At 51.6% G+C, this 23,266-nt stretch overlaps 1 protein-coding gene across 4 annotated transcripts in view; it reads left to right on the forward strand.

The window, feature by feature from the left end:
- Positions 1-23,266, forward strand: part of LIMS1 (LIM zinc finger domain containing 1) — a gene marked incomplete at its 5' end in the record, with an annotated part of 94,992 nt that overhangs the window by 29,027 nt on the left and 42,699 nt on the right. The window contains one exon of one of the 4 annotated variants that reach the window (XM_082672822.1): positions 1,564-1,677. The exons of 2 other annotated variants lie outside the window; for them this stretch is intronic. Coding sequence is in view for 1 of the 2 variants with exons in the window: in XM_082672819.1 (XP_082528945.1) it covers positions 22,131-22,237 (107 nt within the window). Of the gene's footprint in view, positions 1-1,563; positions 1,678-22,130; positions 22,238-23,266 lie in introns of those variants that run through there. One more of the 4 variants, XM_082672819.1, reaches the window with a different exon arrangement.

A 23,266-nucleotide genomic window follows, 5' to 3' on the forward strand; every position in this document is an offset into this window, starting at 1 on the left:
TTTAAAAGGTAAGAGGTGTCTCCTGACGGCAGAGAGTTGGAGAACGACTGGGCTGCCCTTAGAGAACCATCTGGAAAGGAGGAGGGGCTCCAGGTGGCCGTCTGGACACCCTGCCCACACACCCTGTGGGTGTCCTTTGCGGTGCCTGTGATCAGTCACGAATGGGGCCAAGATGTGAGCGTTCCCCTCTTGGGTGTTAACTGCAGCGGCGTAAGCTACATTCTTAGGGAGAATTCCACATCCTGGGGCTGCAGCTCCTGAGACTTCCGTTCTGTTCTCCTCCTGAGAGAGATCCTGGCTGCTTCCCAGGGTTTGTGTCTGGGGCAGGAATTGGGGACGAGGGCCTGTTTCTCCCCACAGACTGGCCTGCACTGCCCGCTTCCTGAAAGGGCGTAAAAATCAAGGCCAGAGGAAGATTCTCCCTTTTTTTTTTGTTTAAGGTTTATTTATTTATTTTATATTTTATTTTTGGCTGCGTTGGGTCTTCGTTGCTGCTCATGGGCTTTCTGTAGTTGCGGCAAGCGGGAGCTACTCTTGGTTGCGGTGCATGGGATCTTCCCAGACCAGGGCTTGAAACCGTGTCCCCTGCATTGGCAGGCGGATTCTTAACCACTGCGCCACCAGGGAAGACCCCAGAGGAAGATCCTGGCTGGAAGTTTACTGTGCGTGTATCGTGTGAGAAATCCCCACCAGTCCTGAGGGTCAGGGTGAAGCTCAGGGCTGAGCCCCGAATCTCAGAGCTTTCTCTGCTCTGGCTTGCCTACTAGGCGCCAGACCCCCTGAGGTCAGATGCCCTGCAAGGGGCCTGCCATGCTGGAGGACAAGCAGAGGCCATGGGTTGTTTTCTTGTTTTCAAAGATTAGCCTCAGGGCCTGTAACCCAGGAATCTGCTCTGTAGTAAAGGAGGCGGTTAAGGACCGGCCTTGTGTTCTCGGTGAATCCCGGTGGGGAAGCCGTGTTCTTGCAGAAAGGTTGACCTAGTGGCTCCCGAGTTCTTCCTGCATCTCCAGCAAAGACCCCTTTATTCTTCCGTGGAAACTTGGCACGAGGCGGCCCTGGCTGTGAGTCAGCCAGGACAGAAGGAGCAGTTTCCACCGCTTGGCCTGACAGAGGGCGGCCGCCCGGCTCTGGGTTGGGCCACATCACCAGAAAGATGAATAAAGACCAGCTGCTTGACCTGATGTGCCAGAGAAGGCTTCAGAGATGCTCGGTCAGTTCACATGTGAAGGTGTCGTCAAGACCCACAGGGGTTCAGCTCCTTGCGTGCTGACCAGTTATTATTTATTTTCCTCAATATTTTCCTGCATATTACAAGCGCTTTCAGTAAGTTTGTGGATGAACTTCTTGACTTAGTAAAGTATGTAAAACAAGCCAACAGGATGTGAGTTGTGACATTGGGGGTGTTGTCTTGCTTCAGGGCTGCGGGGTTATCGTGTAACACTGTCACGTGGCTCGACTGCGTGCAGGAAGAACCCTGATGTGGCTTCATCAGCTTAAATATAGTTCGGGGCAACAGACACTGAGTTGAGATGAGGAAGTTCTGTGCAGTGTAGGAAACAGGAGCTTTAAAGATAGCTCGCTGTGATGGGAACCCAGCTTCTGGAGCCCTGATAAATGAAGCGGGTAAGGGCAGACGCACAGAGAGGGGTCCCCCATTCCTGAGTCTGGAGGCAGCAGGTAAGGACCTCTTTGCAGAGGTGTGGCCATGCGTGTGCAGGGGAGAAGATGGGCAGTGGCCTCCAGAGCAGTGGAGGTGACGGCCCAGAGCAGCCAGTCGCAGGCTTCTGCTGTGTTTCTGGGTTTGTTTCCCCCCTGACCTGTCCTTCTCAGTCATTTGAAAGCAAACCTCAAAGACACTGGTCTAAACTTGCAAGTACAGTAGCAGAATGGTCTCCTAGTAGCCTTTGGCCGTGCTAATGTCTGCTTCTTGCTGCAGAGGGCAACGATGTGGTTGTTACTTCCTGTGGGTGTGTATTGTCAAATGTCTGTAAAAGCAACTGTATGTTTTATGGGTTTCACAGCAAGGGTGGGTGAGAAAGGGAGGTTATACTCTATGTTTGCAGAGAAAATATTAACAACCTTGATAATGTTCAGTGCCATAGAGTTTATGGTCCTGCAGAGACTTTTTCTATAAAAGACCTTAGGGATGCTTTTTGGCATTTTATTACACGAATTTTTTTTTTTTTTTTTTTTTTTTTGGCGGTACGCGGGCCTCTCACTGTCGTGGCCTCTCCCGTTGCGGAGCACAGGCTCCCGACGTGCAGGCTCAGTGGCCATGGCTCACGGGCCCAGCCGCTCCGCGGCACGTGGGATCCTCCCAGACCGGGGCACAAACCCGTGTTCGCTGCATCGGCAGGCGGACTCTCAACCACTGCGCCACCAGGGAAGCCCTACTCTGCACCATTTGAGCGTGTCTCAGGGTTGGAAGGAACCGCGTTCTGTTTAGCACCTGAGAATCTCTCCTCTTCAGAGCCTCCGCAGCCCGACCGCTGCTGCACAGACCTTCTCTTTCTTCCTTTGGCCTTTTCCTCCTTCAGTCTTCTCCCCTCTCTTCCCTTCCCCTTCCTGCCTCTGCCCTGCCCCTCCTCCACCTTCTCTAAAGGGGCGTGGTTGGGGGGCAATCCTGCAGTTCCCCCTCCACTCCCCCTGCCCCAACCTGACCTTGCTGTCCTTTTGGGAGGGATCCACGCACAGTGAGCTTCCTTAAGCCAGACCTTCAGAAGGGTTGGCACTCGTAATAAGTGATGGTGAATATTTGGGGAAAGTTGGGTGGAGAATAAGAAAATGGCATCATCGAAAAAAAAAAATAGCAAGGGGCTTCCCTGGTGGCGCAGTGGCTGAGAGTCCGTCTGCCGATGCAGGGGACACGGGTTCGTGCCCCAGTCCGGGAAGATCCCACATGCCGCAGAGCGGCTGCGCCCGTGAGCCATGGCCGCTGAGCCTGTGCATCCGGAGCCTGCGCATCCGGAGCCTGTGCTCCGCAACGGGAGAGGCCACAACAGTGAGAGGCCCGCGAACCGCAAAAAAAAAAAAAAAAAAAAAAAACAGAAAATGGCATCACCGAAGCAGGAAATCCAGTCGGGGCTGCCAGCCCAGCACGTTGCTAGCAACAGCTGCAAGGAAATCATAAAAGCGGCTTTTCCACAAACCAGCCAGAAATAAAGTCCAGACTGCCAAGTCAGGATATCTTAGTCAGGGTGCTTTTCGTTCCTTGTAATCCTGATTGGCCTGGCCAGTAATTGAAAGTCAGTGTTGAGTCTGACTTTACTTATTTCTCAGGCCACTGTAAAGGTCTTCATTTGTGGTGCATCTGATCAGACCCTGTGGTGAATAAAAGACGTATCCATGCGTCTTAGGAGACTGCAGGCGTGGGCAGGAAGTAGCTACAGTTATGGCAGAGCTACACTTAAATGTGGGCGGTAGCAGCCAGTTATTAATAACGGTCCTAAGGAGAACATGAGCCGCCACCAGAAGTTTGGAGTTAATTGTACTGATTTGTGAGTTCATGGACCAGCGCGAGGAGGTGGGAGAAGCTGACGGAGGACCGGAGCCGGCAGTGCAGCTGTGGGAGGGGATGGGTTCGCCCGGGAAGCTTTGCACACGCCCTGCCCTGTGAGGCTGAATTCCATGGATGTGGTTGGAGTGGAGAGGAAGGAAAAAAGAGACTCAGGATCCAGGCTCTCTGACTAACCCCGGGGTGACTGAATCAGCCACTGAGCGTGTCCACAGGATTTCTAAGACCTTAAAGGAAAGGGCAGCACCCTTACTGAGAACGCGCTTCCCCATGCTGACTGTGGAAATGCTTTCCTTTGGTTCTAGTCCTTGGCAACCCCCGAGGGAGCTTCATGTGCACGCGTTACGGCCGGAGTCGAACCTGCCCCAGCTGATGAGGGTAGGGGTCCCAGCCCAGGCTGCCCTCCCAGCCCCACCCCGGGCCGTGCGGTTACAGTGAAAGGAATCAAAGGCTCCTGTTACCCTGAGTTTGGACGGGGTCGCCTGAGTTTTCAGTGCCTTGGCCTCAGGATGATTTCTGGGCCACATTTCTTGATTCCTTAAACGGGGCCTGTGACCTTATCTAGAACGGCCTGTCCAATAACATGTCACGTGAGCCACGGCCACTGTGTAGTTTAAGTTTTCCTAGCAGCCACGTGCAGAAAGGAACAGGTGAAACTAACTTGAATAATATGTTAGGTTTAACTCAAAATGCCAAACTATTATCGTGTCCCAACTATATACATCCTGTGGTCACATTAACAATTACTGAGATGCTTTAGGCTTTGGGGAACTAAATCTTTGGAATCCTGAATGTATTCTACACTTACAGCATGCCTCAGTTTGGACTCGCCTCCCCTGAGTTGCTGTGTGTGGCTGGTAGCTACCAAGCTGCACAGCGTAGACCTAAGGAGAGGTTACTGAGACTCATCTAAACGTAGAGCTCTGTTTGAAGCCCTTGGGAGGGATTCTGGGTGGGCAGGAAGCAGCTTCGCCTGAGATAGAAAGGTCCCATTTACGGATGGCAGAACGTCACCGCACGTGTGAGCACGTTCCTGACTGAGGGGCCGTTCGTGGAGAGCAGTAAAGTCACGCGGCCTCAGTCTCCACTGCCAGCGGTGACCACAGGAAAACTGTGAGACCTTGACTGCCAGGCGCTGAACCACATACTTGGGCGGCATGACTTGTCTTGGCAAATCTACTGGCCATTAAGAATGGAAACCACAGCCTTTAATGTATATATGGACACTGGTGCCAAAGAATCTTTTCCTCCAGATGCCTAATGCCTTACTCAGATGAGCAGCTGTAGCGTCCGCCTGCGGAAACAGCCACAAGCAGGCGTCCTTACATGGGAATTTCCACGGATCTCAGCTCCTCTGCGGGCGAGATCCACCACAGTGCACACGTCTCTTCCAGCAAAGCAGAAAGTATTTTTAAATGTTCTTGGAATTTCCCCTTCCTCCTTTTCTTCCTGTGGTTCTGCCTACTTTGTCCTCTTTGCCCCACTTTACTTCTGTCTTCCAGTCTTTTCCCCTCTATACCCACTTAATCTGGTTGGTTTCTGTTGTTGAGTTGTGTGAGTTTTTTATAGATTCTAGATATGAACTCCTTATCAGATACGTGATTTTCAAATATTTTCTCCCATTCTGTAGGTGGCCTTTTCACTCTGTTGATTGTGTCCTTTGATGCACAGAAGTTTATAATGATGGTGTAGTTCCCATTGTCTGTTTTTACTTTTGTTGCCTGTGCTTGTGGTGTCATAGCCAATAAATCATAACCAAAGCTACTGTCATGAAGTTTTTCTCCTGTATTTTCTTCTAAGAGTTTTATTTGGGCTGTTTGGAGTCCATTTCTGTTTATAGTGTGAGATTAAGAGTCCAACTTCAGTCTTTTGTGTGTGGATATACATTTTCCCCAGCACCATTTGTTGAAAAGACTGCACTTTCCCCATTGAGTGGCCTTGGCACCCTTGTTGAAAATCATTTGACCATATTTGTGAGGGTTTATTCCCAGGCCCTCCGTTCTCTTCCATTGATCTGTGTGTCTGTCCTTATGTCAGCACTGCACTATTTAGATTACTGGAACTTTGTAGTAAGTTTTGAAATCAGGAAGTGTGAGACCTCCAACTTCATCTTTTTCAAAATTGTTTTGGCTTTTTGGGGTTCCTTGAAGTTGCTGTGAATTTTAGGATGGATTTTTCTATTCCTGCAAGAGACATCACTTTGTTAGGATTTAGAGCCTCATTTTTTTCCCATTCATAAATGAGTTGTTGAGGATGCGCTGAGATAAGAAAAAAGGGCAAAAAAATAAGTTATTATTCAATGTTAGTCTTCAATATATACCTCAAATATAGCTTTAAAAGTAATTATTTATTTTGGCAATTCTCTGCAAAGATGAGGATTTTCAATACAACTTACTTTCCCTCTTTTCGTAAAATACTTTTTAACGATGTGCAGCCTTTAAGGGTTAGCAATTGTACATCATTAAGCATCCTCTCTATCCAGGACACCAAAAATAATTTGTTCTAATTAAAGTTAACAGAGCCGAGTGGCCAGAGCAGAGTCCCCTCACTTTAGGTATTTTTGCTTGTTTGGGGGGGGCAGTTAATCTTACTGAACCTCAATTCCGAAGTCCAGAAAATGATCCTTAAACTCAGCCTTTTTAATCCACCCCACAGGGTCATATTCCAGAATGCGGGTTCACAGTTGAAACTTACTGGAGAGGCTGAGGGGCTGTTTGTTGAGGCAGGAGACCTCCCCCTGCCCCCCATCACTCTGGCTTTGTCAGCCCCTTCTCTCAGCCTTGACACGCCACAGCGGTAGGTTGGCCAAACCAGTTGGAAAGACGCACGCAGTTTTCTCAGTCGCACAGGTGAGAAGATGAGAGTTTTATGTTAGATCAGGTGGTCGCGTCAGTGGTAGCATCCCCTGGAGGTGACGGTGTGCCTGATGACAGCACTGTGCAGACGGGGTGGGGGCGTGGCGGACCCTTTAGGAAGCTTAGCTTAGTGTAAAATGATTACATAACATGTGGGTGGGTTCAGTCTCCTGTCCTGTATCCCTGGTAGGGGTGCGCACAACGAGGGCGTGGAGGAAAGAGTCTGGAGGTGCTTGGAGCAGTTGGATGGGTCGTTACCGTCTTAGTTGGACTTACTAGTCCAGAGCACTCTGGGGCGCTGAGGCTTATAGACCTTCACAGAAAAATGCACGGAAGCACGTACACGAAAATTTTCTTATAACGTCAGGTTATTCGTGCTCCCAGCCTCTACCACAACACACGATTGTAATGGCAACTGCATTTCTGAGGTTTTTTTAGAAGCCTTGTATTAAATAGGACAGTTAAAATATTGTGAATTTTGATAACTGAATAAGCTGCAAATTCACTAGCACAGAGCGGTCTGGTACTTTCCGGCAGGTGCCTGTTTATGTGTGTGTTTGCCCGTGTGAGAGACAGGGACACACACAGGCTCTGTCTTTCCACTTCCACAACCAGAAGAATTTCTTTGCGCACGTTTCCTTTTTCTTCATTTTCCATAATGCAAACAGAAATGCTGTTCTTTTAAAGCCTTCTCCTACATGTTCTGCACGTTAAATTCTAAGCTCTTTCTTAGACGTCCTGTTTATGGTGATAACCGCCAGTTACGGGTACCTGCCCCGTGTGAGGCTGTGCACGTCACCTCTGACCCCTGCCTCAGCCCTGCGGGGCACGCATGTTAGAATCAGGACCTGATGCACGTCACCTCCTCTCACCCCTGCCTCAGCCCTGCGGGGCACGCATGTTAGAATCAGGACCTGTTGCACGTCACCTCTGACCCCTGCCTCAGCCCTGCGGGGCACGCATGTTAGAATCAGGACCTGATGCACGTCACCTCTGACCCCTGCCTCAGCCCTGCGGGGCACGCATGTTAGAATCAGGACCTGATGTGTAAGAAGCTGGCTCAAGACCCTCCAACTAGTCATTTTCCAGTATATCAGATTCATAATGAACCAAAATAAATACATACTTTCGCCAAATTTATTACTTTACAAGTGGATTTTTTCACCAGGTGGGTCTTACATGTGATCTGAGGCGCAAAGAAAGCTTTCTGCTAAAAAATACCTCCCATTGTGGGTGGTATTTCCATGTTGTTGGTCAGAATAATGAAGGTAACTGTCCAGTAAAAATGTTCTGGGGAATTATAGTTTCAATCCTTAACGTTTTAGTTTAAAGTAGTTTGCCAGATGTTTTTTTCTTATCACAGCTTTAATAGAATTGAAGGAAACTTATGGCTTCTTATAAGCTGGGAGAAAGGAAAAATTGATTAGTACTATACTTAGAAGGAGAGATTGAAGACGGAGCAGCTGGGCGGTGAGCATCTCGGTGCAGGTCAGTGATGATAAAACACCCAGTTTGGAATTTTGCGTGGGATGGAGTCCTGATTGTTGGACACTAGCGATTTGGGGAGGGGAAGGTGTGTCTGCCCCGAGCACAGCACTCCCTGTTCTTCCCCGACTCCGCAGCTGTCACCTTCCTCTCTGGGCAGGTCGTCCCGTAGGGAGTGAGGCCCCGGCCAGGCGCGTGTGCGCGGGTCAGACCGTGTGTTGACGCTGTCATGTGTGCAGGCGCAGTGGAAGCTGGGAGCCTGTTTTCCGCTTGTAATTCCGCCCTCGTCCTTGTGGAGGCTGTGACTGTGGCTCTTCGGGGCATTCGCTTTGGGGAAGTGGGGTCGGATATTTTGCTTGAGGAGTTAGCATCTTACAAAGAAAAATCTGTTTTCTCGCGGCTGTCCAGTAAATGGTGCTTTGAGTGAGTTTGCCAGATGTGGTTCAGTCTGCAGGGTAATGAATCCGGCCCACAGCCCGTGAGCAAAGAATGGTTTCGATGTTTTTAAATGGTTGAAAAAAATGAAAAGAAGATGTGAAAATTACACGAAACCTAAACATCAGTCTTGGGGCGCAGCGCAGCATTTGTCTGCTGTCGTCCGGGGCCACCTCTGAGCCACAGGATCAGGTGAAAAGTCGTGACAGAGGCCGTGTGGCCCTCGGAGCCTGAAGTAGTCTCGCTCTGACCTTTATAGAAAGGTCTGCTGACCCTGCGGCGGAGGAGGTTAGCAATCGTGAAGACGCTGTTTAACGTTGTCAGGTTTTAGACATCACTGCGTTCAGATCCTCGCAAGTTAAATCCAGTTCTGTGGAAATGACTAGATAGTGACATACTTTAACTACATCGAAACAAGTCTTCTCTTGGTCGCCATCCTCACGAGTGGATTTCTTGTAACCAGCATGAACTAGCTTCCTTCCTTCCTGTCCTGGAAGAAAACTGGAGACTCATCAGAGCCGCCTGCCCACTGCTCCTTGGAGCCAACCAAGGACCAGGGTGCGGGGTGGGGGCGGGGGGGCTGGGGTGTCTGTAGAGCTGCGGGACCGGCCGGAATCTTGTCAGCACGTGGCAGTCAGAGATGTGAACCTCTACCAGGTGAGAGCAGTTCCCCTGGGGGGAGGTTTGTGTTTGTTTTTGTTTGGGAGTGGTGGTTAATTTACATCATTCCTTTTTAATGGAATCCCATTGTTTGTTGATTTCTCCATCTGGTGAGTCTCCGGGGATGCTGAGTCCTGCTCCCACTTGAGGTGCTGAGCCCCCGCCCCGGCCTCGCCAGCCCCAGCCCCGGGTGCAGCTGAGACCCAGGCATGACTGCCGGCTGTCGGGTTCAGAGGTGCAGGCAGGGATGCCTGCCATCATTCCTAGAGGACGTGGCTGCAGCGGGGCCGGGCTGGGGGGCCAGACGCCCCTGCGGTGCTGTCTGCACCTGGGGAAGATCTGTGACTGGCCGGCCGGTGGGCCGGGGGCTCTCTTTGCTGTTACGAGCTCAGTGCCTTGTTGATCCTGGAGATTCTGTGAATAGCCCAACATCCTTTTTTAAGTACCTCTTCTGCTGAAATTAACCTGAGGTGGTTTATATTGCCTGCATCCTAGAAAACCTGTGTGTATTGAGCTGAAAGTGCCCATTCAAAATGTCAAATATTTTGTATTAAAAATTTTTTTTTCTTTTTGAAACTTCTGTTTATTCCTCTTGATATCCTACGTTGTCCGCCTTTTCCTCTTTATCCACAGTTATCTACTGTGTACCTGCCACCTGCCAGGCGTGTTGGTTAAATGTCAGCAGAGGAACGTTTCATGTTGGGCTGTAGTGATGCCTCACTTAGGTTATGTCGTGAAGGATGGTCCCGACGTCGGTCCCCAGGTTCTCTGTGCCCATGTCAACTCGGGGACAGCAGTGAGGAGCCCAAGAGCAGTTTAGGAAGGAAGGAGGTCAGACTTTGAAATCAGTACAGGACAGAGACCTGTAGTCACCTTGAGGGATGGAGTGACTGAATGTAGAAAGAAACAGAAGGAAACAGGTGAGGCCTGAGCACCAGGTTCCCCCGCAGCAAACCTGGTAGCTCGTGTGATGCCCCGGGACGCCCACCAGACAAACCTTCTGACGGTGATCTGACTTCTCACCTGGTCTGCACCCGGGAGGGGACGGGCTGGTCATGCAAGCTGAGTGTGTTCGTTGGCCTGGTGGTTACAGCCTGGATTCCTGGTTTTCACATCCGCTCTACACGTGTTAATCACAACTGCTGAGACGCATCCACTTTGGACAAACTGACAAAACGGGGTTGCCAGCCTTCAGAAACTGAAGGTCAAGCTTTTAAGCTTCTGAAAATTCACCAAGGAGAGCCTCTTTATGGGAAGCTGCTCACCTTCCCAGCACCCAGCCAACTGTCCCCATGAATCACGCACCTCTTTGGGGTAAACTCCAGTTACGGTCGTGTATACGTTAGTAAGAAAAAGGATCACAATTTTGTGAGACACTTTTAAAAAAATCGATCAACATCCTTGTGTTTCTGCGAAGTTTCCAAACGTCAGTCGTTCAGCAGGCTTTTCTGTGGACCCACTGTGTGCTGCCTCCGAGCATCACAGTGTGGCAGGTGCCGTGGGGAGGATTTGTCTGCAGGAGCCCCTCCAGGAGCTCTGCGAGTCCCCACAGAGTGGAACCGTGTGGGGATCCAGATCTGCTACCAGCCCAGTGGGGCAGGGGTGTCTGGCAGCTCATCACGGGAGGGAGACGCAGAGCGTGTGGACTCTGGGAGGGAGAAGTGGCTGAACGTGAGGCCGCAGGTAAGGAGGTGGTGAAGGCTTATGTCTCCTGCGACACCAGGGTCTCTGGACTTCTCCCCCTGGAAAATAGACATCGTCTTCCGAACTGAAACATAATATGCTCAGATTTGCATTTAAAAAAAAAAAATACAGGGCTTCCCTGGTGGCGCAGTGGTTGAGAGTCCGCCTACTGATGCAGGGGACACGAGTTCGTGCCCCGGTCTGGGAAGATCCCACATGCCGCAGAGCGGCTGGGCCCGTGAGCCATGGCCTCTGAGCCTGCGCGTCCGGAGCCTGTGCTCCGCAACGGGAGAGACCACAGCAGTGAGAGGCCCATATTCTGCAAAAAAAATACAGCTTTGACAGCAGTGAGCAAAAGAAGTATCGATGATGATGTGATACTTGTTTTTCATCGAGCACTCCCAATGTGCTTATTACTCCATTAATCCACGTCCTTTTCACAGTAGCTCCGTGGGGCATGGGTATAACCATCCCTTAGGAAGAAAAACTCTCCAGTAAGCCCCTGCCCAGGCTGGGATCTGAGTTCAAGGCTGACCGACCACGCCTGGCCCAGCGCAGAAGGGCGGGCCTAGGGACCGGGGGACAGCGGGGTGTGCGGTGGTGGCGTGGGGGGCCTGGGAGGGCGTGCGTACGAAGGGAGGGGCGACGTGACCTTCCGCACAGTGGCTGGGCTGGTGAGAAGGGGGCTGCTGAGGGCGACTGGGGGTTTGGGGGCAGCGGAGGGCGAGGCGCAGCTTGGTCAGGATGCGGGGTCGGGCGAGCGCCACTGCACGCCCTCCCCCCCAGGGATGAATGGACCGCAGTTAAGCCAGTTGTCTGCTCCCTCCACCAAATAAGTGCACCTGTGCAAATAATCTCACACGAGGACGTGTTCCCACATGTCTAGTTAAGACCACTGTGTATGAGCTTTAGGTTTGCTTCTCTCTAACCTGGGTGTTGGTGCTCATCTCAGGTAAAGTTTGCTATTAAAAGTGCTACGTTCTGCGCGTCAGCGTCCATGCTGTGGACAGGTTTCTTTTTACTGTGTTCTTCCTGCTTCACTTCTGGGTTTGGAGTAGAGGTCTTCATTCACCTACCAGGTAGTTGTGTCTGGAAGCCGGCCCGTCTCACCTGGTTTTGCTGGCCTTATGACTCATTTAACCCTCTTATCTCTGATGTAGCCTACATGCATCCTTTTTTTCCTACAGTTTATGTCCAATAACTTTCCCATTATCTTTGGGCTTCATAGCATAATGTTTCAAAAAACGTTTTCTTTTTCCAGCTTTACTGAGATGTAATTGACGTATAACATTGTGTAATTTTAAGGTGTGTAATGTGATGATTTGAGACGTGTATAGTTTTGCAAGATGCTTACCACAATAAGGTTAATTAACCCACCCATGACCTCACATAGTTACCATTTTGTTGTGCTGGTGAGAACATAAAAACTGTTCTCATGACCTCCAAGTATACAGTATTGTTAATTGTTGTCACCATGCTGGACATCACATCCCCAAAACGTATTCCTCTCGTAACTGGAACTCTGTGCCCTTTGACCAGCATCTCCCCATTTCTGCCCCACCACTCCCCAGCCCCTGGCACCTCCCTTCTACGCTGTTTCTATGGGTTCAATGCTTTTAGATTGCACATGTAAGAGAGATCGTATAGTATTTGTCTCTCTCTGATTTATTGCACTTAGTGTAATGCCCTAAAGACCATCCATGTTGCTGCAAGTGGCAGGATGTCCTTCATTTTTATGGCTAACGTGTGTGTGTGTGTGTGTGGTTTTCTTTATCTGTTCATCCAGCGATGGACACTTGGGTGGTTTCCATGTCTTGGTCATTGTGGATAATGCTGCAGTGAACAAGGGGACACAGATATTTCTTTGAGATCGTGATTACATTTCCTTCAGATATATTGACCCGGAAGTGGAATTGCTGGGTCACATGGCAGTTCTATTTTTAGTTTGTTGAGGACCCTCCATACTCTTTTCCATCATGGCTGCACCAATTGACGTTCCCACCAACAGTGCAGGAGGGTTCCCTTTTTTTCCACATCCTTGCCAACATTTGTTATTTCTTGTCTTTTCTTTTAAATATTTATTTATTTAGTTGCACTAGGTCTTAGTTGCAGCAGGCGGGCTTCTTAGTTGTGGCATGCAAACTCTTAGCTGCGGCATGCATGTGGGATCTAGTTCCCTGACCAGTGATCGAACCCGGGCCCCTGCATTGGGAGTGCGGAGGAGTCTTAACTACTTTGCCACCAGGGAAGTCCCTTCTTGTCTTTTTGATAATAGCATTTCTGATAGGTGTGAGGTGATAGCTCATTGTGATTTGATTTGCATTTCCCTGATGATTAGTGATGTTGAGCATTTTTTGTGTACCTGTTGGTCATCTGTATGTCTTTGGAAAAATGTCTGTTCAAGGACTTCCCTGGCAGTTCAGTGGTTAAGACTCCGTGCTTCCCATGCAGGGGGCCTGGGTTCGATCCCTGGTTGGGGAACTAAGATCCCACATGCTGCACGGCCAAAAAGAAAGAAAGAAAGAAAAATGGCTTGCTCAGGTCTGGTGCCTTTTTTTTTTTTTTTGCTGCGTCCCACGACTTGTGGAATCTTAGTTCCCCGACCAGGGATAAAACCCAGGTCCACGGAAGTGAAAGCACCGAGTCCTAACCACTGGACTGCCAGGGAATTCCCTCATGCCCATTTTCATTTATTTATTTATTTATTCATTCATTCATTCATTCATGGATGGTTGTGTTGGGTCTTCGTTGCTGCGTGCCAGCTTTCTCTAGTTGCGGCGGGGGTATAACAACAATTAACAATACTGTTGACAGACACTGGGGAGGCTGTCAGACCAGGAGGGACGGCAGACCGGGAGCTGGGGACGTGGGCCCCGGTCAGGCTACTCTTCATTGCAGTGCACAGGCTTCTTGTTGCGGTGGCTTCTCTTGTTGCGGAGCACGGGCTCTAGGCGTGCGGGCTTCAGTAGTTGTGGCACACGGGCTCTAGAGCTCAGGTTCAGTAGTTGTGGCGCATGGGCTTAGGGGCTCCACAGCACGTGGGATCTTCCCGGACCAGGGATGGAACCCATGTCCCCTGCACTGGCAGGCGGATTCCTAACCACTGCGCCACCAGGGAAGCCCTCGTGCCCATTTTTAAATCAGATTCTTTTTTTGTTTTTTTGGTGTTGAGCTGTATGCATTCTTTATACATCTTGGATATTAACCCCTTATCTGATATGTGATTTGAAATATCTTCTCCCATTCTGTAGGTTGCCTTTTTATTTTTTTATTGTTTCTTTTGCTGGACAGAAGCTTTTCAGTTTGATGTAGTCCCACCTGTTGAGTTTTGCTTTTGTTGCTTGTGCTTTTGGTGTCATATACAAAAAAATCGTTGCCAAGACAGATGTCAAGTTGCTTTTCCTTTATGTCTCCTTCTAGGAGTTTATAATTTCAGGTCTTACATGTAGTCCTTAATACATTTTGAGTTAATTTTTGTGCATGGTGTAAGATAGGGGTCCAGTTTCATTCTTTTGCACCTAGCGTGATGCTTTCTGTCTTCTGTGTTATTAAGCATCATTCAGAAGTGGTAAGAAAGGCTTTTAGTGTTGGTTACGTATCGAGTGGTGGACACTCAGGCTCTCCCAGTGGGTTACATTCCTGTGACGTTGCACCTGAGGATTAACAATGCCCTTTTTTAGACTTCCATTTCCTGAAAATCATGTGCATGTAATACCCTGAGAAGCCACATGGTGGCAGAAGTGGTGCTTTGAAACTTGGGGGTTTACAAACCTGCTCTAAGAGAACGTCTGCCCTGCATCTTCGTCCTTTTTTTTTTTTTTTAAATGAAGGTGTAGAATTCAATAGAAAGAGCCTCCCAATACCCATCACCACCTTAAATAAAACATTACAAGTACAGTTGAGCCCTTGGTACACTTCCCGTTCCGATGATTTTCCCTCCCGCTTTTCCTCTGCGAGGGAACCACTCTCCTGTTCATCCTTTTATTACACACTGTGTGTTCCTAGCACTCATGGGGTTGTTTATTTTGTTTTAGATTTTAAATAGTGTGTGCTCTTTGTGATACTGTGCAAGCTGTGCTTTTTCACTCTCTCGGTTCTTAGGTAGGTTTATCCGTGTGGATTTGTGCAGCTTTAGTGAATTATTTTTCTTCTGTAGCAGTGTGGTATTCCAGGAAGGGGTCACGACTTGTTACATGCACTTTCCTGTTGACAGACACTGGGAAGGCTGTCAGACCAGGAGGGACGGCAGACCGGGAGCTGGGGACGTGGGCCCCCGTCAGGTCCCCTGTTGCTGTCCAACTACATACTTGGTCTCAAGAACACCCCTTTTCATTAGAATCTTTGCCTCTTTCCCCAAACACTTGGCCTGAGTCATCACACGTATCCTGAAGGGAGACAGCCTCCAAGGAGTCCAGGAATTCAGCGACGTCAAGGCTCAAGTCTGACGCCGTCAACTGGCTTCTGCCCCCGGAGCTATAGGAGGAAGGTCTGTGTCAGTGACCTCGGCCTCCTTCCCAGCCCTCGGCGGCCCGTCCACCGCGTGGACCCAGGTGCAGCTGGACTCCTGCCTCATTTCTGGGAGAAAGTGGGCAGGCGGGAGGACCGTGGTTTGAGTCTGTCTCCAGCCTGTGTTTAGTCTGGGGTTGTCCCCAGGGCCTCTGTGCCCACAGTGGGGAGGGGACACCTCCCCTGCCCCCTGGAGTTCTCGTTGCTGAACTAACTAAACTGGTGCAAGACAGATGAACAGGAGAAGAAGAAACAAGTTTCAATTCCTGTGCACGGAGGTCTCGCAGAAATGGGACCTAAGATGTGGCCAAAGCAGGTGGCTTTTTTAGACAAACAATAAATTTGTGAGGAATTGACAGGACTAAGAAACGTAGGCTGTGGATGCTCAGTTAGTGAAGGATCTGAACGGTTTGGCCCTGGGGTTAGTCACCGAAAGAGGTCGCGGGTTTGTTTGTACGGGCTGCCCTGTCTCTGGCCATTAGGGTGTCCTTCTCCCTCCTTCAACACGGAGACTTATCTCCCGCTTCAGGGAGACAGGAGGGGGTCAGAGTGTCCCTCTTACATCGGCCGTTTCTTAAGCAGCTTTAATTCAGAATAATCCATGTGCTGTTGAGGGACATTTGGGGGCAGCTCACCCTGGAACCCACCGCTGCCCTGCTCCTGTGTGCCCCCGAAACTTCCTGGGCGGGGCTTGTCCGCGTCCAGACCTGGGTGTGGATCCACAGTCTCCCTCGTTGGCTGTTTTGCCCGTCAGGACCTTGAGCTGCTTGGAGACTCTGCTACCTCAAATGCATAGTGGGGACAGTAATGACCCACGACTGGTAGGACGGAGGTGAACGTTGATGAGAGCGTGTTCCTCAGCTGCGAGCGGCGCTTACATCAGCTCCGCGTGCGGCACAGCGTGCGCATCTTTGTGCCCCAGCCCTTTCTTTTGTAAGTACTCTTTGAAAACAGTCTTCTTAGATTCAGTCAATTTAAAATGCTGGCTCTCCGCGGGCAGGACTACGGCAGCACGAGTGCAGCCCGGGCTCCGCATCTGGTCTGCCACCGGTTCCTCTCCCTAAGACCCCCTCCCGCCCACTCCCCACCCTCCCACCCCGACCGCCACCCCCGTCTCCGCCCTGACAGCTCGGTCTCCCCGCTCTGGGAGAGGGGTCTTTGGACTGGAGAGACACCCCTGACTGGCTCTCTCGCCTCACCCCCCCCAGCCCCTCGCCCAGCCTCAGGGCCTTTGCACGAGCTGAGCTGCTCTCTCCCCAAGCCTCCCCTCCCTCCAGCTCTGGGGGATCAGACCCGAGGTTCTGTCTCGGGAGGCGTTCCCTGCGTCCCTGCCATCCTCGCAGCAGCCTTGTCTCCTGTGACTTGACACATTTTCAGCTCCCTATTTATTTGTGGGTTAGATGGCTGGCAAGGTGTCCCCCCAGACAGAAAGCTTCAAGATGAGACTTCACGCAGAACCCAGGGGTGTTTTGATGCCCTGGTGAAATGGTTTGGAAGTGGAAGTTGACAGTAGTAACTGGGGCATTGAAACCAGGCTGGGACTGCGCAGGTGCTGTGGTCATGCTCACGACGCCCTGGAATTCCGGGGAGAAGAGCCATGGCCTCAGGAGCTCAGAGCCGCTGCCGGTAACTCTGCCGTCCAGGGATTCTTGCTCCGGGACCTTCGCCTGTTGGTTTTGTCACAGGAATGTTTAGTGTGGAAATGTGCTCGGCAGGTCCACGCCTGCTGCGGGGTGGACGGGTGGAAACAGTGTGTGGAGCAACTCTGTACAGAGGGTGATACAGCAAAACCCATCTGAAGTCAAATCATGTGAAGATCTGGGTTTTCAGCAAAGCTCTCTTTTGTGAACATACAGCCACTAGAATTCCTTCAGAGAATTAAAAGTTATCCTATTTACAGAAGTTTAGCTTCATGTGCAGTCTTCTGAAACCGTGTTGACGGTGTCACATGGGGTCGCACTTGCCCGTGGATGGAGGCCGGGGCCCCGCTGACTCTGCACTGTCTCTCCCCGTGGGCTCGGCGTCTCCGCGGCTCGTGTATCAGGCGGGTAGTCAGGGTCCCTTCCTGGGGTTTTATGTGCAGCTCGGCTCTTGGCTGTGGAGCAGGTGGCCGGGGAGAGGGCCGAGGCGGGGGTCAGGCCCGAGCGTGTGAAGCCAGCCTCAGGCCCCGTCTGGGTCCGGGGCGGGAGCCTGACCTGCGGGGAGGGGCGAGCGTGCCAGGAGCCTGCCAGCCTCGGGCCCTCCCCTGCCGTGGGCGCTTGCTGAAATTTTAATCGCAGGAAAGACCGTTCAGATCATCGGATTCGACCGCTCTGTTTCCGAAGGGAAAGATTGAGGCATTCGGGAGTGATGTGACTCGTGTGCCTGCCTGCCCGCCGGCCGCAGCCGGGACGCTGCCCACGTGGACCCACCAGCCGGGTGACCTCGGGCTCCCTCTGCACCCTCGCACCAGCTTGTCCCCCCCTCGACCCGGTAGAAAGATTGGTGGCGTGGGAGGGTGACTGACAGTTTTGTTTTAAATCCTGTTGAAGGACACAGGAAAGCTTGCTGTTGCGGTGCGGCTTTGGGAATGTTCTGTGATTGTCTCGCAGAAGACGGTGGGTGACCGGTGTCGATTCTCTGTGTTTCTGGTGGCTGACCTGTCGGGTGTCAGACTTCGGCCGAGGCTCCCCCGCCTGCTCTGCGAGAGGAGGGTCGAGGGGATGTTCAGAGGGGCTCGCAGACGGGCCAGGGACCATGTCTTTGGTGATTTTTTCTGATGCTTCTGGACGGTGGATTCTGCCCTCTCACACTCTGCTCTGGTCGACGTGAACTTGGACCTGCACCCGAGAATCGCCGAGGTCCGAGCCCTCGTGTGACACCCGGGACATGCCTGGGGGCCCGTGTGGAGGGTGTGGGGCTGGAAGTGAGAGTTTTGGAGACGGAGCATGGAAGGAGGGAGGACGGTGCTCTGCTTTATCAGAGAAGCTTTACTTCCCCTGGAGGGGATTATTCATAGGATAAAATTTAAACTAAAAAGGATTCATTTCCATTAAGTTCAGAGTGGTTGCAAAACAAAATTCTTCTCTTACCCGTGTGTACAAGGAAATTAATGGCCTGGAAACTTACAGCTGCTCGACCGTCTGCAGGCCTGAGGCCCCTGGTCTGGAAGGTCTGCTGACGGGGCCAGAAGCCAGCTGGGCCCCGAAGCCAGGGTGCAGCCCTCAGTTCTGCCGGGAAGGAGCCGTCAGCGCAGGAACGCTGGGGACGGGTCTTAGAGGCTTGACGCCTAATTAGGCTTCTTTACCCCCCAGAGGCTGAAGCGGGTACTGGGACCAAGTACACTGAGAACTGGACTGAGTCAGGTAGAGGGTGGCTTCTTAGTTCTTATCCCCAGTGGAAAGTGTTCATGCTGGTGGAAGGTGTTGCTCAGCCACAAATGTGCGGCATCTGAGTTTTTGCAGCCTCACAGGAAAGCACAGTTTTCCTAAACCGTGGAATGGATGTGCCTTTTAAGAGTCTCATTTAGGTAATGTCGAGTGTTAAACGCACAGACGAAACAAAGCACAACCAGTTTCAGAGCTCTGGAGCGTTCATCTGAAACGCAGCATCATCATGAAGTGGCGAGGCTCTCAAAATCAATCGCTCGAACAACTAAACCAGAGAACGTACTGAGCAAACGCACACTCTACCACGTACCTGGCCTTGTAAGACGCAGCGATACAGTAGCTACACGGCTGCCCTGGGGGGCGGGTGTGTGGAGACCCTGGTGAGAGTGAGTGAAGGGTCTCCAAAGCCCTCCTGTGAGAGGGACCCCTGCGCTGAGTCCAGAGGCAGGACTCGGGGCCAGGACACCCCATCTGTCCTGGGACCACACTCAGCACGGGGATCAGCCGTCGGGTCACCCCAGGGTCTTCCAGGACCCGCGAGTGACCGGTTTACATTTGGAAAAAACTCCTGGAAATTTGGAGGGTAGAGTAGAGGCGGGTGAGGCCAGAGGCAGAGAGATGACTGGGAGGTGGAGATAAATGGGCGGGGTGGGTACAACAGGGGCTCTTCTGTACCAGCGTCTGGCCCGCAGTTGAGGTCAGGGTCCCGCCCTGGGGCAGAGGCGTCTGTGCAGGTCGGAAGGTGAGTCCACCTGCCAGTGCCCTGAGATGGGGGCAGTGTTGTGCTCGCATGCATTTCTGAGACTCACTGACCTTTGCTCGCATTCACAGAAGGTCGGTGACCGCCTCCCCGCTACACTTCGAAAGGTAAAGGGCGGGGTCAGAGGTCAGCCTGCAGAGCGAGGCCGGTGTGATGCTCCCTGGGGCTTCCTGCTTAGTCATTTCGACCAAGAGCACAAGCCTACTGCAGAAGGGAGTGCCTGCCGAGCTGACGGCACATTTTGCTGTGAGTCGGAGCTCAGTGGGGGCAGTGGGCAGACAGGTTCGCAGAGCCACCACCCCGCGGTGCCCCCTCGACACGTTCTGTGAACCTTTGTTCATTGACAGCCGCTGGGCTCTAAGGGAGGCAGCACTGCCCTTCGGAGTCCGTTTTTGCCGCGAAATGGACGTCCCTGTATGGACACCCACGTGGGCCCCCCTCAAATGCTAAGACGGTCGTTTGAAATTCAGAGCTCATTTAAAATAGGCCTGATCTACAATCCAGGCTCAACTGATAACTTTCTACTGGAGGGAACTACGGGGATGGGGACATGGGGCCTCTCCCGGCGTCAGGTCGCCTGCCTGCCGCGTCCCAGGGCTGTGCCCTCTGTCCCTCTCTCCCCCCACGCAGATGCACAGAAACCATTGTTTGGGGGTGTCATCCGGCTGCAGCCTGAGCCATTGTGTGGTAGGGAGTTGTTCCCTCCCAGAAATGGGCGCCCCTCCCTGGCTGCGTGTGGCGGGGAGGGAAGGGTACTACTGTCTCCCACTGTTTGTGTTGTCAGTGAAATGGCAGTGGTTAAAGGCCTTTGCCCAAAGCCCCAGGATTTAATTTTATGCAGTTGTGACAAGCATGGATCTACTGAAGTTTGTATGTGTCAGCATAGCCATTTTAAAAGTCTGCAGGCAAGAATTGTTTCAATTTGTTTTACATAACTTTTCTTCCCCCTGTTCACATCCTTTTAACTTTAGACTCATAAAATACAGGATTCGTCCTACACGGTAGTGTTTCCTGTCTTGTCAACTTTACTAGTTTCCAAGCCTTTTCCCTTGTCAGCGGGCTGCATTACTCTATTGCAAGTTCTCTTTAAAAATCAAGCTCTCTTATGTTCATTTTCCTGTGGAAACAAGTCCTTTTCAACGTTGAGGCTTCTGTGTTTGCAGTGGCTACAATTAGTTTGTATTTTATTCCTCAGGCATCTATTCTGTTTTGATGCCTACAGTTAAAAAAAAAAAAAGATTGGTGCTTGTTTCTCTGCGTTTTTCACCTGTCATGACAAAAATGTGAGAATTAGGCGCTTTAAGGAATCCTAATTTTATATGTTTCTATTACTGTAAACTTCAAACTTTTCTGTGTTTTATGTCTCAGTAGGATCCTAGAGCTTTGTTCAAAAGGTATATGTAAACCTTCTAAATTTTTCCTATTTATTTTTGAATGTGCAGGGTATTCCAAGTCCAGCAGGTATAGAGCAGTGGTTACAGAGAAGCTGTCTTCTGCTGCTCTGCCCCACCCCCAGGCACCCAATGTTACCAGTTTTCTGTGTATCCTTCCAGAGGGAGGAAGAGATACATTTGTCCCTCAATTTTTTTGGATAATGTTTTGTCACTAATTACATCAGTGTGGTAACAAAATTACTAATTTTCCCCCTGCATTTTCTTTAAAAACATATGTTACACTTCGATGGTGACTGTAAAAAGTTGTGTTTCCACTGGGGCGGGCGTGGGCAGGTGGGGACCAGGGCTGCAGCCCTAAAGGAGCCGGGGCCGCAGTCCTGAGTGAAGGGGTGAGATGCAGAGCCCCCTTCCTTGGGGTCCTGAATATTTGAATTTATAATATGGATCCTTCTAGAGAGGGGAATTATTAACTCTTTAACTCTTGGTGTGAAAAGAATTTTCAGACCCATTTCTCTGCGCTCTCGTCCTGGAGGGGATTCTGGGAGAAAGATGCTGACACGCAGAGAAACTGCCGGCACCGCAAAGCCAAGCTGTTGGCTGAGAGCAGGCCCGCGCTCGCGCCGGCGGGGACTCGTCCTGAGAGGGGCTGAGTCAGACCCGCCTGCTGCCGCGCGGCCGTCCTGCGGGGTCCGGGGACAAGGACGTGCCCCTATGATCTGTACCCCACGCTGCAGACACCCACCCACACCCCACACCCCACACCCAGGAACCAGACCCTCCCTCCTGAGGCTGTGGCCGCTGGGATCAAACACGCAGGGACAGTAGTAGGCGGACAGTGTGCGCATCTCCCGCGAGGGGACCCGTCTCGGTGGGCGGCTTTGGGTGTAGAGAATCGCGGGACGGGGGATGGCAGAAAAAACCACCTCCCTTTCAGTTATGAATTTTTGAGTAACACTTAATGGGGGAGGAAAAAGACACTTCCTTCCTTTCTGAAGAGGATTTAGAGCACCGTGGAGAGAGCGGAGCCGGCGTGCTGCCCTTCAGAACTGCTTTTCCGTTTGAAGGAAAACGTCCCAACGAGCTCATGATGCCCAGGCACTTCTTGAAACCGACGGCTGCGTGTGAAGTGTTGGTGGATTTCCTGGCCCAGAGAACAGGGCAGGACCCTTCTTGAGTCACGACCTTTCTGGAGCGTTTTAGCCCGGTTTTGATGCAGAACGATGCTGGAACGGCCCACGCAGGAGCCGGTGCGATTGCTCAGGGCAGCCGGACTCTGCTCGGCGGTAGCACGTGAGCACCAGGCCCTCCCAGGTGCCGGCGCGGAGATACGGCCGCCCGCGGGAGGGTGTGTACCCGGCAAGCAGGAAGCGCGGCCGCCGGCGCCCCGGGCCAGGTGTGCGCGAGGCGGTCCCCAGCTCTGGCGGCCGCCCGCCCTCCGGTGCCGGACTCCGAGGGTCGCGGTCCGGGAGCATGACGGCTTTACAGCTCAAAGAGCTCTCGCAGTCGGGGCTCTACCGCCGGAGGAGGGACCGGCCGGACAGCCTGCGGCTCCCGGGGCAGCAGGAGCAGGCGCTCAGGTGAGTGGAGCCCGGCGGGAGGGGGAGGGGCGCCTGGCAGCCTGAGCCCCGGCCCGGCCGGAGGGTGAGCGGCGAGGGGCGACGGGCTGAGCCCCTGGCGTCAGCTTCCCAGCGCTGCAGCCTCGCTACACCCCCAGGGCCGAGGATCGCGGAGGGAGGGTTAGACCTGCCCGCCGCTGTCGGAAGGCACATCGCTTGGGCTTCTTAGGGCGCGTTTCAGAGGGACTTTTCTCTGCGTTTTGACGGTGAGGGTCGCGGGTGGTGTCTTGGGTGGGCGTCAGGGTGTTGTTCTTCGGTGTCGACATGGATTTCACAAAGGAGGGCAGAGCAACTTTTGAACGTAACCTGGGAGGGAGGGAGACCTTTCTAACTGAAAAGGTTAGGGGTTTCTGTTTCCACCGTTAATTGGCCTAAAACAACACGGTGTCAGTTTTGCTTACCGCTACTGAATTATCTTTAGGTTACAGGTTCTGAGCAGCCCCTGCGCGCTAAGCTGTTGCTTAAACTGCTGTGTTTGCCGCGAGGGGTGGGGCTCGGAGCTGACAGCAGGGACCCTTCTCCGCGCACGCGCGCTGGGTGGCACCTCAGTGCCTTTGCGGACACTTGATCCACGCGTTTGAAAGTTCCACTCAGGTGGTGAGAGGAATAGATACGTTTTATATATGTATATAGTATATAATAATTATATTCTCTCTCTATATATATTTCACCTATAAATTCGCTTTTAGAGTTTATTTTAAATTCTTTAAACTTAACAGGAAACAGTTGACAAGGAAGCCCTTTAAACTTGTATTAACCTTGTGTACAGAATTACTGCAGGAGCCGTGCTTTGGGCGGGGTGTGTGTTCATTTGAAATTTTCTGACTCTGGCTGGTACTGATACTCACACTGTTAGAATGTATTCCCTACCACGTCGGGTGTCTCTTCGCTACAATTAGTGTATCAACTCTGAATTGACCGGATTAGACAGAAGTTTAAAGCTTCAGAGTTTGACGTGTAAATTTCAAGTATGAGGGTTAGTGAGAATTC

This window comes from Grampus griseus, assembly GCF_964374135.1.
Source record: "Grampus griseus genome assembly, chromosome: 15".
In the NCBI taxonomy this organism is placed as follows: Eukaryota; Metazoa; Chordata; class Mammalia; order Artiodactyla; family Delphinidae; genus Grampus; species Grampus griseus.